Here is a 17,623-nt window from a genome sequence, read left to right as displayed (position 1 = left end):
CTAATTATCATGTGGTATCCTGGATGGGATTCTGGAACAGAAAAAGGCCATGAGGAAACAGTAAGGAACCTAAATAAAATACGGATTTTAGTTAATAATAACAGAACATCATCGGTCCATTGATTGTAACAAACAAACGGCACTAATGTAAGATGTTAATAAGAGAAGGAACAGGCATGGGGTACGTATGGGTACTCCCTATTATTGTTTTTCAGTAAATCTAAAACTGTTCAAAAAAATTTTTTTAAAGACAGAACAATTACTGGGGCACCTGAGTGGCTTGGTTGGTTAGGCGTCTGACTTCGGATTGGGTCATGATCTTGCGGTTCATGGGTTTGGGCCCCGCATCGGGCTCTGTGCTGACAGCTCGGGCCTGGAGCCTGCTTCGGATTCTATGTCTCCCTCTCCCTCTTCCCCTCCCCAACTCGTGCTCTGTCTCTCTCTCTCAAAAATAAACATTAAAAATTAAAAAAATAAAAGAACAATTACTTGTTTCTTTTCCTTTATTCTCTTAACTGATTTGAAAAGCAATTGCATAGGCATGCCCGGCTGACTCGGTCGGTGGAGCATGCAACTCTTGGTCTCGGGGTTCTAAGTTTAAAGCCCCATGTTGGATGTAGAGATTACTTAAAAATAAAATCTTGAAAAAAAAAAACTATTGCAGGAAATAATATATATAACATTGTGCATTGTTTTGTTGGGCCTGTAACATAAAGAATTCTCTGAAAAGACAGAACAATCCTAAATGTCTACGTACCTAACCACAGTGCCTCAAAATATACTAAGCAAAAATTGATAGAACTAAAAGGAGAAATTGACAAATCCACACTTCCACTTTGAGACTTCAGTATTTCTCTATGATCAATACAAGTAGAAAGTCAAGATGAATATAGAAGGACCAAATACCACCATCAGCCAACTAGTCTAATTGATACTTATCGAACGTTCTACCCGATAATGGCACAATACACGTTCTTTCCAAGTACACATGAAGCATGCATCACCAAATTCATCACAAATTCTCTGGGGATGGAAGCAAAACGATGTGAGTGCAGAAGGACTCCAACTCTATGTAGCTATGTTTTATTTATCAGACTGGATTCTGGGTACACTGTATCATTCTTTACACTTTATACATCCTATTTTATAATAAAATGTTAAGTCATTTACTTTGAATGTATTCTCTAGTAAATCTTTTCTTTAGTGGTTGGGGGGTGGTGACAGGGTAGGCAGGACTCCATGTATCTTATTATTAAAAAGGAATGTACTAGGGGCGCCTGGGTGGCTCATTCGGTTAAGCGACCAACTCTTGGTTTTGGTTCAGGTCATGATCTCACAGTTTGTGACTTCGAGCCCTGTGTCAGGCTCTGTGCTGACAGCACAGAGCCTGCTTGGGATTCTCTGTCTCCTTCTCTCTCTGCCCCTTCCCCGCTCATGCTCTGTCTCTCAAAAATAAATTCATAAACATTTTTCTAAAAAAGGAGCATAACAAATACCATAGTTCTGTACTTTTATCCAAATGTACAAGAACTCCTGCAAACTCCATAATTTGATATAATATTTATTATTTCAATCTTCAGCAATGTCTTCCATGAGTATCCCAACAAAGGATGCATTCTATTTTGTCACCAAACTAAAGTTATTGATTTGTCTATATAGTATTTAAGCCACTTTTACCAAAACAGGAAGAGCAAAGGTTTATGGCTTTTTGTCTTTTACTCCTAAAGTAAGAAATCTCTGAAGAATCTCCTAAAAATGTATCACTAACTTAATAATTTTTAATGTACTAGATTAGTTAGCTCATGACTGTAATCATCACTGAAAAAGCACAGTTTGTCTTCATATACCAAATGCTTAGCTTTAAAATATCTCACCTGATAACATTAGCCTCATACTATCATTAGTGAATATCTTAAGACACACTACACTCAACAGTGCATATAAACCCATATATCAAATAGTATTTAACAAATTTTTTTTACTGATTCCTCTTCATTCCACTTAGATCATTATTGTTTTGTACTCTGCATCAGACTGACAAGCTCATAATATCAAGTATCAGCTCTGCTTTTTTCTTGTTGTTCATGTGTCCTCACGTTAGTACTTCAATCTCCAGTTGAGTCTGAAACTTCAATCTACAACTCTTTGCAGAAACCTTTTTAAGCCCTTTGTCTATTTAGCAAGGTTCATTTCATTGAAATAAGATATAATCTGAAAGACCACTAATCCAGGCAGAGATGAACTGTAATATGTCCGAACAGAATGTAAGCCAACAAATAAGGAGGCTCACACAATGGGCCCCTCCAGGCTTTGTGGTCCCCACTATCCCCCTCTCAGGTTACTTTGCTTACCATACCTGATGTATATCACCAGGCATACAGATGGAGTAAAGTGTCGACCTACGGATGAAATATTAGTAAGCCCATATTTTGTTATACCCTACCTAGGGGATCATTTTGCATGCCTCCCACCCTGGAAACCACTGCTCTTTAAAAAAACAAAAACAAAAACAAAAACCAACAATGAGAAAATGGGACTATGCTAGATTTGAGGAGCAAGTGAGTAATACAGGTGCAGAATTAGAGCCTATGTAGTTAGTTAACTTGGCCTAAGGTTACAAAGTTAGTCATTGGTGGAAGCAGACAACCCATCAGACTCGAAAGCCTATTCTCTTTCGGCTGTGCCACATCGCCCCCTACAGGGTCGACAGAAGGATTCCAGGAGTGAGGAAAACAGGTCCACAAACTGGGGTGCTAGATCAGACCTCACGTCACAGTTAAATGGGATTTGGAGGCTAGTGTAACGAAACGTCTGGATTCTTGTCCTGGTTCTAGTCCTATCTAGGCAGCAATATGCTTCAGAGTTGGACAAAGTCTGCAGGGGAAGTTAAGTAATTCCCACAGTAAAGATTAAAGGAAAGAGAGCAGGCTCTAGAAACATTTCCAGAATGTCTCTGTACTACACCCAAGTGTTAAATATCCTTCATTTCCCTTGAATCTTTTTGTTAATGTCTTAACCCTTCCAGCTGTCAGTTACTCCAAAGCATCCAGGTATCAAAACTTCTTGTGCAAATTCACTGTCTCCCAGCAAAACTCCTGTCAGTTTTTCTCTGGATGCCCATTTATTTAAGAAGTCCAAGATAATGGAGATTATCACTAATTAGTACTTGACTAGTTATACTAGTCAAACTTCTCTGAAAGAGAACTTCCTTATTTATTTCGGGAAAATTCTCAACTATCTTTCCTCTAACACTTCTTCTTTTCTATTCTCTTTCAGATTTAAAAAAAAAAATGTCAGGGGACATAAATGTTGTGAAACCCTAAGATTTGCATTTTTACAAATCTAAAAAAGTTCTCTAGATTCCAATAAAAAACATTCAAAACTGCCCTCCACTACTACCAAGAGCTCTGAATAGCTAATATAATAGCCTCACTGGGCTATGGAAACTATTAATAAATTATGTAAAGCATTTAGCCCAATGCCTAGCACAAAATAAGAGCCTAATAAATGTTAGCTACTTATTATTATTATTATCATTAATATTGATGTTATCATGTAACTACCCTCCTGGGTAATGTCTAAACTAGAATTCTACAGGCAAGACTCCTTCCTAATTAACAATTTTTCTCATTTATTAAGGTATAAAAATATTGGGGTGCCTGGCTGGCTCAGTCAGAAGAACATGTGACTCTTAGTCGCAGAGTTGTGAGTTCAAGCCCCTATTCTGGGTGCAGAGTTTACTGAAAAAATGAAATAAAATAAACTTAAAAAAATAAAGGATAAAAACACAGACTTGGAAGAAGAGTAAACACTTTGTTATCAATCACTTGCAACACTAAATTTGGAATAAAGAAAAGGTTTTTAAAAAAAGTGAAAGAGATAAAGAAGTAGAAATGCAATGTGCCCAAAGAATCAGAGAAAGAATGTAATAGAAAGTAAGCCACAGAAAGGAGAAACAGGTGCCTCTAATGTGCTCGACACAAACCTCCTAGTTTTACCTAAAACCTGCCAAAGGCTGCTTAGTTAAAAAGAGGAAATTTTAGTTCTAAGCAAAGATACTAAACTACTTATCTAATAAGGAAATAATAAAAGCATATGAACAGTAAATAAAAGGTACACTCTTGAAATGACATGCAAAGCTCTAGTTTTCATAGTCACATTTCAAAAAATGTATCCTTGTTAGTTATTTCTATAGTTAAGCTTGTCCCCAGAGACTTTTTTTTAAAAGAAAGATATTAAGAATGACTTTTTGGGGGCTCCTGGGTGGCTCAGTCAGTTAAGCATCTGACTCTTAATTTTGGCTCAGGTCGTGATCTCACAGCTGGTGAGTTCCAGCCCTGCACAGGGCTCTGTGCTGACAGTGCGGAGCCTGCTTGGGATTCTCTCTCCCTCCCTCCCTCTCTGATCCTCCCACGCATGCACGCATGTGCACACACACACTCGCTCTCTCTCTCAAAATAAACTTAAAAAAAAAAAACAATGACTTTTTCAAATGAGTTTGGAACTAATGAAAAGAAAATAAAACCAATTAAATAGCAGTGTGCAGGGGCACCTGTCTGCCTCGGTTGGTGGAGTGTTGACTCTTGATCTTGGGAGCTGTGGGCCCAAGCCCCATGTTGGGTGTGGAAATTACTTAAAAATAAAATCTTAGGGGCACCTGTGTGGCTCAGTCGGTGAAGCATCCAACTCCTGGTTTCAGCTCAGGTCACGATCTCAGGGTTGGTGAGATTGAGCCCAATGTGAGGCTCTAGACTGACAGAGTGGAGCCTGCTTGAGAGTCTCTCTCTCCCTCTCTCTCTGCCCCTCCCCTTGCTCATGCTATCTCTCTGTCTCAAAATAAATAAAACACTTTTTAAAATTACTTTAAAAATAAATAAAATAAAATATTTTTAAAATAATTAATAAATAAATAAATAAATAAATAGCAATTTTCAACCTTCACATCAAAATCCTATGGAGCACCTGGGTGGCTCAGTTGGTTGAATGTCCAACTTCGGCTCAGGTCATGATCTCGAGGTTCATGGGTTCGAGCCCTGCGTCGGGCTCTGTGCTGACAGCTCAGAGCCTGGAGCCTGTTTCAGATTCTGTGTCTCTTTCTCTCTCTGCCCCTCCCCCACTCACACTCTGTGTCCCTCTCTCTCTCTCTCTCTCAAAAGTAAATAAACATTAAAAAAATTTTTTTTGTTAATCCTAGACATTAGCAATTCCTTTTCTGAGTTCTCATATCTTTAATATCAGTTAATATATCTGTAGTATCATTATGAGCTACAAAAACCAAAGCAAAGCAATGGCGAATGAGAATGGGAGAGCTTAGAAATGACTGACCTAACCCAGACCCCCTACTTTGAGCATCCAAATAAATGTCTTGTCCCAGGTTACAGTTATGCTTCACAATAAAGAAAGCCCAGAACCCCCAACTCTTGGTCCATTATACCATCTTTCTACATTAGTATAAAATGTAGTAAAAATTATAAACAAGTATGAAAAAACACAATGCAACAGAAAAAAAGGTAAATGATGAAAAAGCAAATCACAGAAATGGAAGTCTAAAGAGCCAATAAAAACATCGAGTAATGTTCAAACTCACTAGTAATCAGAAAAACATATATTAAAAGACAGAACCAAAATAAGATTACATTTTTCATCCAGCAAATTGACAAAAATTATAAAGTCTAATAACACTAAACATTGACAAACCAGGGAAGCAACAGAATCCACACACCTCTAGTGTGAATGTTAACTGGTTAACCCATCAGAGAGAAATTTAGTAATATCCACTAAAGTTAAAGATGTGCTTGGCACATAAGCCAGTGTTTTACCCCTAGGTACATACTCTAAAAGTCATGCATGTGTGCACAAGGAAATGTGACAAAAATATTCACAGCAGCGTTACTTGTGTTGGAAAAAAAAAAAAAAATCCAGAACAAATGAATTGCCAATCAATGAGAAAACATAAAGGTAAACTATAATATAGTCAAAAACCAGAATCCCATTCTGCCAAGATGTATATATCCATATATCCATATATGTATGCTACATATATCCATACAGATGAGTGTCACAATACTGAGAGGAAAAAAAGACAAGTTACAAAAAGAAATAATTACTACTCTTAATATAAAGGTTTTTTTTTTAATTTTTTTTTAATGTTTATTTATTTTTTGAGAGAGAGAGAGAGACAGAGTGTGAGCAGGGGAGAGGCAGAGAGAGACAAGGAGACACAGAATCTGAAGCAAGTTCCAGGCTCCAAGCTGTCAGCGCAGAGCCCAATGCGGGGCTCGAACTCACAAGCTGTGAGATCATGACCCGAGCCAAAGTCAGATGCTTAACTGACTGAGCCACCCAGGCGCCCCAATATAAAGTTTCTTAAATGCAAAATAATATTATACATTTCAGGGCTATTTACATATATAATAAAAGTATAAAAATATGTACAGGAATGGAAAGCATCAAATTCAGAACAGTAGTTTCTTCAAAAGGGGAGGAAAACACAATTGGGAAGGAGTTCTGTGAGGGTTCAACCTTAAAAGGAGCCTGGTTTCTTAGTTAGTATGGTATTCACTAGTATGAACACAGGTATTCACTATTTTTTTAAATTTTTTTTTAATGTTTATTTTTGAGAAAGAGACAGAATGCGAGCAGGGATGGGGAAGAGAGAGATAGAGAGATACAGAATCCGAAGCAGGCTCCAGGCTCTGAGCTGTCAGCACAGAGCCCGGCGCGGGGCTCGAACCCACAAACTGTGAGATCATGACCTGAGCTGAAGTTGGACGCTCAACTGACTGAGCCACCCAGGCGCCCCAAGTATTCACTATTTTTATTTTCTGTACCTCTGAAGGTCAATGTTTCATAATGTTCACAAAGTTAAAGGAAAATAAACTCAAGGTCCAACCAAAATAGTTACTCCAGAGCCCACATACTTAACCATGATACTATATATATATAGTGTGTATATATATATATATATAAAATATAGTATATATATATATATTAACATGATATATATATTATATATATACTAATATATATAGTATATGTATTATATATAGTATATATATATTAACATGATACTATATATAGTATACTATATATATATATAGTATAGTATATATCTATATCTATATTTGTTTGTTAAGAAAGATTTAATCATTATAAGAAATCTCTCCAGAAGATACAAAACATCAGACTGGGGAAAAGCAAGGAAGTACCTGACTAACGAAAAAGTCTCTCAAGGAAATCATATTGGAGACACAAAGTGGTCCTATCACCATGCTCAGGAATCATGTGGGTAAGCCAAAACACAAAACTCAAGTTGAACTGGAACATCAAACATGCTATTTAAGGACAGTATTGTAGAAACAACATGGGCTTTGAAGTCTGCCCTGGGTTCAAATACTACCTGGGTTTCTAATTAGCTGTGTGGCCCTAAACAAGTTTTAACTTCTCTGAGCTCAATTTCCTCACCCATATACTGGAGATACCATATCTAGCTTCCAAAGTTATAAAGATTAAAGAGTAGTCCTTATCTATGAAAATCACTTGATACACTGTAGCCTCAAAATAAATAATATTATTCCTGGCAGAAGGTCTCTCTCTGGCAAGAAGAGACAGAGCAGGCAGAGAGAAAAGTTAAAAGGAGGGAATAAAGAGCCTACAAATAGAAGCCAGGAAGAAGTTGGAATTGTTAGGAGCTGAAAAAGTCTTTGTTGAATCCCATAAGTTACCAAAAAAAAAATTCTTTAACTGTGCACTATTTCACTATAGAATGCTTAGTTACAAGAATATTTAGCCTAGACTTTTTCATCACAACATTTCAGTCTTGTTTTAGCTTATTTATAGTGTTAATACACAAAAATTCAAGATCAAAATGGGGTTTTATAAAGATTCGCTTTTTGTTAAAAATGCATTATCAAATAAACCATGTACAATATACCTGTTTCTCTCAGTTACCTACAACTCAGAAATATCTCTCCTACTCTTAACATATTAAAAAGAATGATAATTTCAACAAATACAAAAAAAAATGCCCTTGATAAAATTCAACACCCAATAAAAATACAAACCAAGAACAGATGAAAACTTCCATAAATTGACAAAAGAAATCTACCAGAAACCTTCAGTAAGTATATCTAATAGTGAAACACTGGAAGCATTCTCATCAAGGAAAAAGATAAAAATGCTCATTATCATCACTACTATTCAACTTCTATACTGGAGGGTCTGGGCATTGCAATAACGCAGACAACAAAATGGCATGAACTTTACAAAGAAGCCTGGTTAATTCAGGCTTCTAATCAAAGTAACCCAGCAAGTAAACAACCCTGATGCATTCCCTCCACTCCAAATGCACAGCAATAGAGAAAATATTTGTTAAATATATTTTTAAATGACTGGAACATGCTCAAAAACAAGGTAAAACCCCATGTGGATCAGAAACAAAACAGCACACAAAATTGTGAGCAGGACTGAAGCTACAGGCTCACTGGACTCGGAGTCCAGAAGCAGGTGCACATCTTCTGCAGGGCAACAGTAACACAAAGTGAAGGAGGTGGAGAAACAGGAGACATGACAGCTGAGCCAGACTCACGGCTTCAAGCCAAGGATGAGGCTGGAGCTGAAAAGAAGCTACAATGTACTGCTGCCAGTCTCTGCCTAGAGCTACAGTGTGTATACTGCTCTAGGCCTAGACAAGTGGGAAGATAAAAACACAGCCTCACGACCAGGAACTGAACCGAGACATTCACAGACTCTGTGAACAGATCTGAAATAGCCCCAATTATCTCAAAGAGTAGGACCCCTGACCCACCATCATCATATCTGATTTCTTGACTACGGTCCAAAAAGGCAATAAAAGCGCCTGAAATATCACCACACAGAGAAGGGTGAGCACAGAAATAAGGAAAACACAATCAAAAGCACTCACACTTGAATGAGTCTGTAAATCAAAACTTCAAAAGACATAAAGAAATATAATGCTAAGAAACACAGCCAACAAAAGCAACAATTAGAATATGAATTCATTGTGGCGCCTGGGTGGCTCAGTCAGTTAGACGTCCGACTTCGGCTCAGATCATGATCTCGCGGTTCGTGAGTTCGAGCCCCGCGTCAGGCTCTGTGCTGACGGCTCAGAGCCTGGAGCCTGCTTCCGATTCTGTGTCTCCCTCTCTCTCTGACCCTCCCCCGTTCATGCTCTGTCTCTCTCTGTCTCAAAAATAAATAAACGTTAAAAAAAATTTAAAAAAAGTGTTCGAGGCTCATTATGGAGCCTCCATTTAAAAAAAAAAAAAAAAAAAAAGAATATGAATTCATTCCAGGGGCGCCTGGGTGGCTCAGTCAGTTAAGCGTTGGACTTCCGCTCAGGTCATGATCTCACGGTCCGAGGGTTCGAGCCCCGCGTCAGGCTCTGTGCTGACGGCTCAGAGCCTGGAGCCTGCTTCCGATTCTGTGTCTCCCTCTCTCTCTGACCCTCCCCCGTTCATGCTCTGTCTCTCTCTGTCTCAAAAATAAATAAACGTTAAAAAAAATTTAAAAAAAGTGTTCGAGGCTCATTATGGAGCCTCCATTTAAAAAAAAAAAAAAAAAAAAAAAGAATATGAATTCATTCCAGGGGCGCCTGGGTGGCTCAGTCAGTTAAGCATCGGACTTCCGCTCAGGTCATGATCTCACGGTCCGTGGGTTCGAGCCCCGTGTCGGGCTCTGTGCTGACAGCTCAGAGCCTGGAGCCTGTTTTAGATTCTGTGTCCCCCTCTTTCTCTGACCCTCCCCTGTTCATGCTCTCTCTCTGTCTCAAAAATAAATAAATGTTAAAAGAAAAATTGTTTTAAGAGTCTCATGCTCTACCAACTGAGCTAGACGGGCATAAAAAATATTTTTTTAAGAATATGAATTCATTCCAGATGAAGTTTAGAGAACAGTCTGACAAAGACTTATTTTTTAAGTACATTTAGGGTGCTAGGATATAAATTTCTTTAATTATCAGGAATGCAAAATTGTACAGCCACTTTGGAAAACAGGCAGTTTCTTGTATGGCTAAACATACTCTTACCACACAATCCAGCAAAAATGCTCCTACATATTACTCGAAAGAGTTGAAAATCTATGTCCAAGCAAAAACCCAAACATGGATATTTATAGACATTTTATTCATAACTGCCCCAAACTGGAAGTAACCAAGATGTCCTTCAATAGGTGAATGGATAAACAAACTAGTACTTTCATATAATGGAATATTATACAGCGATAAAAAGAAATGAGCTATCAAGCCAAGAAAAGACAGGGAGGAACCTTAAATGCATATTGCGAAGTGAAAGAGAGCAGTCTGAAAGACTACAATACTGTAGGCTTTCCAACTGTATGGCATTCTGGAAAAGGCAAAACTATGGACAGGGTAAAATAATCAGTAGCTACCAGGAGCTCAGAAGGAGGGAGGGAGGAATGAATAGCTGGAACACAGGGGATTTTAGGCCAATGAAGTTATTCTGATGATACTGCAATGACACTACATGAAATGTCATGTAATGACATTAATGATGCATGACATTCTGCATTTGCAAAATCCACAAAACACAAAGGACACAAAGAGAAGCCCAATATAGATATACTATGAACTTAAATTAATAATAATGTATCAGCATTGATACGTCAGTTGTAACAAATATACCACACTAATACAAGATGTTAATAATAGGGGGAACTGTGAAGATGAAGAGGTATATACTGTGCACTATCTACCCACATTGGTCATATTCGGTTATGTATATAACTTTTTAAAAAATATCATGGACAATCCCACTTCTAGATACACACACAAATGAACCAAAAACAGGGACCTGAACAGATATTTATCTGCACACCCTGTTTATAACAGCATTATTCACAGTAGCCAAAAAGTAGAAACAACCCAAGTGTCCACTGTTAGATGAACGAATAAATAAATGTGGTACATACATACAATGGAAGAGTATTTAGCCTTTAAAAGGAAAGAAATCCAGGGGCCACCTAGGTGGCTCAGTAGGTTGAGCGTCCGGCCCTTGATTTCAACTCCGGTCATGATACCAAGGTGGTGGGGTGGAGTCCCAAGTCCGGCTCCATGCTGAGTGTGGAGCCTGCTTAAGATTCTCTCTCTCTCCCTCTGCCCTTCTCCCCAGCTTGTGCTCTCTCTCTAAAAAAAAAAAAAAATTTTTAATAAAAAGGAACAAAATCCTGAGACATGCTATAATATAAATGAACTCTGAAGACATTACGCTAAGTGAAATAAGCCAGACACAAAAGGACACGTGTTGTATGATTCCACTCACATGAGGTACCTGGAGTAGGCAAATTCACAGGGACAGAGAGTAGAATGGTGGTTGTCAGGAGCTGGAAGGAGGTGAGAATGAGGAGTTCGTGTTTAGTGGATACAGACTTTCAGGTGGGGAAGATGAAAAAGTTCTGGGAATGCACAGTGGTGGTGGTTACACAACAATGTGAATGTACTTAGAGCCACAATTCCTCACTTACAAATGGTTAAAATGGTAAATTTTATGTCACGTATATTTTACAATTTAAAAAATGAGGAAAGATACTGAAAAACTGGTTATCCCAATTGAAAAAAAAATTATCTCTTCATTATACCACACAGAAATTCCCCATGGAAAGCAAAACTTTTTTTTAATTTTAGAAGAAAATATAGAAATCTATAATTCATACCGCAGGGTAGAGAAAATTTACTTAAGCCAGATACACACCGTTTTTTAATTTAAGGGTAATTTTTTCACAAATGTAACATTAACATTTTAAACTTGTATACAAAGACACTAACAAAGGGAAAAGGCTAGCCTCAGACTAGCAGGATGCATTTGCAACACATATAGCCATCACCTAATTAGTATCCAAAGTAACCCAACTGTCTGTTCCTCATTGAAGGAAGAATGAAAAAGGTGATTTAAGTCCACAACTGAACGTTACCTAGTAGTTAAAAAAAATGAACCAGATCCACAGTTCTACAGTTATTTCTCCCTCAATTAAAATTTAAAATGTGTACCCCCCCAACCTAGCAAATCTACTTCTTTCATTCACTGCAGCAATGTCTGAAATAGCAAAGAATTTAAATGGCCTTTAATGAGGAGATGATTAAATAAACTACAGTATAATACACATACTGCATAAGAGATCATAGAGTAGTCAAGAAAAATCAGGTAGATCCCTATGTTCCAACATGGAAAGATCTTAGACATTTTGTTAGGGAAAAAAAAAAGTTGCAGAACAATGTGTACAGTATTATGTCAATAACTTAGGGGCAGAAGGAAACTGCTTTACTTCTGTATTACCTATACTGTGTGTGTGTGTATAGATGAAAATGAAAAGGCCTAGAAGGACCACTGATCCTTCTACAACTGACAACAGCAATTTCAGCAGAAAAGGGAGTGGGCCAAGGGGGCATTTATTCTGTCTGTACTATTTGAGTTTTTTATAAGAAAATGTGCATTCATAAGCCATTTGCAGAGCTGCAGTACACAGCCACATAGACTGTGCATGAGACAACCCCAGGAAGTACCATGTGCAGGCACTCTGATATAAACAGCACCCCCTAAAGCTGGGCAGTATACATCCTGCACAACTAGACTCTAGAGCCCTGATGGCTGTGTAATTAGAGGTAAATAAAATGAGAGGGGGTGGACTGTAAACCAGCATGAGGGAATTTTCTGGGGTGATGTAAATTTCTATATCCTGACTGGGGTAGTGGTTACAGAGTATATACATTTTTCAAAACTCATCCAACTGTACACAGACATTTGTGCATTTTTATTATATGTCAACTATACATTAATAAAATTAATTTTAAAAGAAATATAAATTAAATATACAGATAAAATACAATGTCATTGGGAGAACCTGGAATAAGGTACCCAAAATTACAGGGGCAGGGCACTCCAAAACAAGAACAGATGGACTCCTGTTGGATGCATTCTGAAGTACACAGTCCTTAAAATTGAAGAGAAATTAACTTAGTTCTTCAAAGCTTACAGCACAAGACCAAATGTGGATTAATATGACTCTTGTTTTTTATATACAGAAACGAAGGCCCTGAAAGATTTCTATTAGAGACATAAAATAAATGGTAACTTGGCATTCTATTGGTTCTGAGTCTAATTTTCTAAGTAGAAAACTTGCCTCTCATGCATAGTGGACGCTCAAAAACCTTGCCAGCATAACTTTGACTACATAACCCTCTTCAAAGGTAATTCCACTTACGTATGATAAAAATCCTCACAGAACTCATAAAAGGTCAAGTTTTAATTTGGCACACAAAGTAACCCAACAGGCACTACAACCCGGGGCACTGAAACAGCAGCCGGGAGCTGGAGAGCCCAGAAATCCAACCTCAGCAGAGAACAGGTAGAATTGCAGTCCTTACAAGAGATACACGCTCTTCCTACAGAAAGAAAATCCAAGGACCAGGATAAAAGGGGGGGGGGGGGGGGGGGGGAACTGTTCCCTAGATAAAAGTACTCTTCTTCTTCCTCAAGTGATAGAACAAAAGGGCCAGAATTGGATGATCTGAAGCAATGACCCACGGAGTAAGCTCCTGCTGGACAACATGCAATAAAGATGTGAAAGTGGCAGTGTGGCCACAAGAAATCACGACTCCATCACCTTAGCCATGGCTTTAAATACCCAGACCTAGGAACCTGGCTTACTCCCCCCGCCCTCCCCGCCAAAAAAAAAAAAAAAAAAAAAAAAGGAATTATTTCAGGAAGAGAGGAAGTCCATCAGCCATCCCTAACACCAACGTAATTAATAGTGTGCTCCGTGTAAAATACAGCAAAACCTTGTTTGGTTCGTTCATTCATGCAATGGATACTTTTTGTCTGACTGCCAGGGCCAAGGCACTGTTCTTGCCATTGAGGCTATAGCAGTGATAGTCACGGAGCTTAGTAGGAAATTTCCAAATTTCTTCTTCCCTTCTCCCCCTTTAAATGTTAGGCAGAACTGCCTTCAAACTCTCCCAAATTTCTCCCACAAGCTCCTCTGACTCTTCTGCTTTATCCCCAAACCAAGCCATTTACGGCTCCAATTCCCCAACACTGGGAAAAGACCAAAAAAACAAACAAAAACAAAAAAACAAAAAACCTAAAGTGAATGAAGTATGAGACAAAATTCATGCTACTTTGTATTTTATACGCATACCTTCACTACCACATTGTCAGCACCTAAATAGCAAATTACGGTTGGGTTTTACGCTATTTTGTGGCCTCAGTGCTGACCATGGTTCTCTACCCAAGGTAGCTGATCAATAAACGTTTACTTGGAACGCTGGAAGGTCTTCCTAATCCCAAGGCCTGGCACAGGAATTTAACAGCAAGCATTTGTTAGCTGCATCCTGCCTCCTCTCAGGACACCTTCCTTTCAAAGGTGACCTCGGTGCACAGGTTCACTGTTAGGCGCCTCGGCGAACAGTGTTTGGGAGTGATCTGAAATAAATTCCCTTCCCTCTGCCAGGGCCTAACTGCCTCACCTGCCCTCTGCCAGGACCTGCCTCCTTCGCCCCTTACAGCACCTAACGCAGAGCCCCCTCCCAGCGAGCCGGGCTCCAGGAGCATCAACCCGGCGCCCGCACCCCGGCCCCAGCGCCCTGCGGCCACCGTGCGCTCCGGACCCCGAAGACTCCTCCCCGGCCCGGGGCTCAGAGCCCGGCAGCGCCGGCCCGGGACTCCGCTCCATCCCCTCCGCTCGCCCCTCCGGGGCCGGGCGCGCGGCACCGTCTCCCCTCGCAGCGCGCGCGGTGCAGGGGCCCCGGCTCCCGGAGCCCCCGTCCCCGCCGCTCCCGGCCCTGCACCCCCGCAGGCTCCTGAGGTCCGGGCGCTGCGAGGGCTCCTTCCCGCTCCTCGCGGGCGCGAGGCTCCAGCACCGCGCTCCTCTCCCGCAGCCCGCGGCCGCCGCCGCAAACCCCCCACCTCACTCACTTCCCGGCAGGAGCTGGGGACGTCGAGAGGGTCTCGGGCGGCCGCAGCCTCCTCCGCCTCCTCCGGCCCGGCCCCGGCGGCTGAGGTGGCGGCTGCGCCCGCTCAGGCCCCGGAGCCGCCCCCGCGGTGAACGTTCTCAGGCGCCCGGCTCGCGCCGTTTCCCCGCCCGGCACGCGCAGCAAGCCCGCCCCCGGCGCGAGGGCGCGAGGGCGCGAGGGCGCAGGGCGGGGGGCGGGCACGCGCCGCCTGCGCGAGCGCGCGGCCGGGGGCGGGGCTTCCGCCGCGCCGGGGAGGGGGCGGGCGAGCGGGCCGAGTTCCCTTCGAACCCCGCCCCCTGCGGCCGAGCGGGACCCGTCCCCCCCAGCTCGCCAGGCGGCTCGCAGACCTGCGAGGGAAACCTGCCCCCTTCAGGCTGGTCGCTCACCCTGGCGGCGGGCGGCCGAGGTGCGTTTCAATTCCACAGGTATGTGCGGGGCAGCTGGATACTCGGCACGACGTGACTATAAGGTAAAGAATGCAAAGAACCACCCCATGAATCATTCATCCGCGCCTCGAGCAAGAGATCTTGCCCTGAGTGGTTTTTCCGAATTAATTCAACTCAGCAAGCGTTGACTGAGCACCGACTCCGTGCCTAGCGCTGTACCAGGTGCTGTGTAGGTGCACCGTCACGGTCACGGTCACGGTCACGGTCACGGCCCTCGGTCTCGAGGTGCGCATAATTTAGTGCAAAAGCAGCCGTGTAAACAACCAGGTCTGGTGACCCATGCAAAGCAAAGCCACAGGGAGATGCTGTGGGAGGGCAGAGGAGGAAGAGATTACTTCCGCTGGAACCGCGTGGAGGGGCTCCAGGGAGAGGTGGCGTTTGTGTTCAGTCTGGAAGGAAGAAAAAGAAAGACGTCCTAAGAGAAAAAAAGGAGTGCATCCAAGGCTAGGTAAACAGCTTGGGCAAAGGAACAGAGGGCTACCCAAGTTTACCATCTCAGCATCAGCTTTTGTGTTTTAGTATTATCCATTTTTGATAGAACCCTTTCCAAACATAGATGATTCGAAATTAGAAACAGCTAAACTTTTTTTTTTTTTTTGATGGTTCAAAGGATCATTTTTCTCGATGATGAGCCTTTCTCAAGGCTCAAAACAGCAGTGTCCTTCAAGGGCTACTGATATGAGAGCCCATGATGTAAGTCCCTAAGCCAAGAGCTCCCAAGCCAGTATGCTTTAACGTCTGGTTTTTCACTGCTTTTTGGCACCTTATGGTAAGGCAGATCGTACCACCTCCTGCTGCTGTCTGCCTGCATGCCTGCCTGCCTTTAGAACATCCTCTTCCTCCTCCTCACATTTTCCTATTTTTAAACTCCTCTGGTGAAGGAAATGCTGGTAACTAACTTTGTTAAGTAAGGGTAAATAGGCTCCTCAAAAAAAAGGACATCACCTTTCACACATGAATTTTAGGACTATTTTTCATGCTTAGAAGACTTTTTCATTTGTATTCAGGATCTTGACTGTGTTCTGAATATGCTAAGATACTCAGAATACAGGCAAGAGACGTCTTATTTATTCATTTACCACTTATTGAGCACCAACTACGTGGGAGGCTTTGAAAGGGTAAAACATTGATCCTACCCTTCGGAGAAAAGACGTGTAAATGATGTAAAATAAATATGTCAATACTGTCTGCTATATTTGCCGTATTGATCGAAACCTAGGTAATATCAGTATGTGAGCTAGACTATAATAAAGCATTCTGGGAATTAACTTCTTTAAATACACTTGTATTAGCATCTCTCCATCACGGTTCTGTACCTCATCACCTCCCACATCCTCAGAAAACTCCTTTCAAACATATTTCGATCACGCTCCCTCTCTCACTCCCAAAATTATCGACTCTTACCTTTTTCCTTCACCATCTGTCATGTTCAAGCTTTTCCTGTCCTCAAGAAAAAGAAACCCCTCTGTCACTCTGGACTGTCTTCTGGTTACCACTTGCTCCCTTTCTGTATTTGCCTTCACAAACGCCTTAAAAGTAGTTTGCACTTCTACTCTGCCAACACGGCAGCCTCCCCCTTCTCAGCCCATGGCTATGTGACTTCTGTCCCCACCACATCACGGTGCTGCTCTCAGTCATTTAGGTCTTGCTTAATCCTAAATGCCACAGGCCAGTTTTGAGTCAGGTAGTGAGTTCTTGGTGGCATTTGACAACACAAAGCACTCCAATCTTTTTGAAACTACCTTGGACTTCGTGGCATGACTACCTCCTAACCCCTCTGAACACTCCTCTGTCTCCAGGGTTCTGTGTTCAGCTGTCAGTTCACCCCGCCCATTCTCCTTAACTCATTCCATTCACTCTTCATTGGCCACGTTTACCAGCAACTCCCCGAGCATTATCTGACTCCGCCCACTCATCTGAGTTCCAGAGACACAGAAGCCTACTGGACTTCCCCACTTAGATGTCCTACAGACATCCCAAGTTCTGCATGTCTAAAGCTGTTCAGCATTACTGTCGCTCAGCTGCCCAGTCCAGAAACCTGGGAGTCATCCTTGATTCCTTCCTTCCCGTCCCCACCACACTCAACAATCCTGTTGATTCTCCTCATAAATAACTCTAGAATCTGTCCCTCGTAGCTAAGCCTCTCACTGGATTAATGCAATAGTCTTTGCTCTTGTCCCTCTCTTGTAGTCTG

General features: G+C 41.4%; 1 protein-coding gene across 16 annotated transcripts in view; it reads right to left on the bottom strand.

Annotated features, from left to right (window-relative positions):
* DTNB (dystrobrevin beta) overlaps window positions 1-15,388 on the bottom strand; it is a 239,834-nt gene extending 224,446 nt beyond the window's left edge. For 14 of the 16 annotated variants that reach the window (XR_008289633.1, XR_008289634.1, XR_008289636.1 and 11 more), the window contains exon 1: window positions 15,370-15,388. Coding sequence is in view for 1 of the 16 variants with exons in the window: in XM_053201147.1 (XP_053057122.1) it covers window positions 10,948-10,949 (2 nt within the window). In the remaining 15 variants the exon portion in view is untranslated. Of the gene's footprint in view, window positions 1-10,947; window positions 11,162-14,945; window positions 15,160-15,369 lie in introns of those variants that run through there. The other 2 variants (XM_053201147.1, XM_053201148.1) reach the window with 2 other exon arrangements.
* Window positions 15,389-17,623: the final 2,235 nt, after the last annotated feature.

This window comes from Acinonyx jubatus, chromosome A3 (assembly GCF_027475565.1).
Source record: "Acinonyx jubatus isolate Ajub_Pintada_27869175 chromosome A3, VMU_Ajub_asm_v1.0, whole genome shotgun sequence".
In the NCBI taxonomy this organism is placed as follows: domain Eukaryota; kingdom Metazoa; phylum Chordata; class Mammalia; order Carnivora; family Felidae; genus Acinonyx; species Acinonyx jubatus.
Note: the sequence above shows the minus strand (reverse complement) of the source record. Positions and strands in the feature narration are given on the sequence as shown.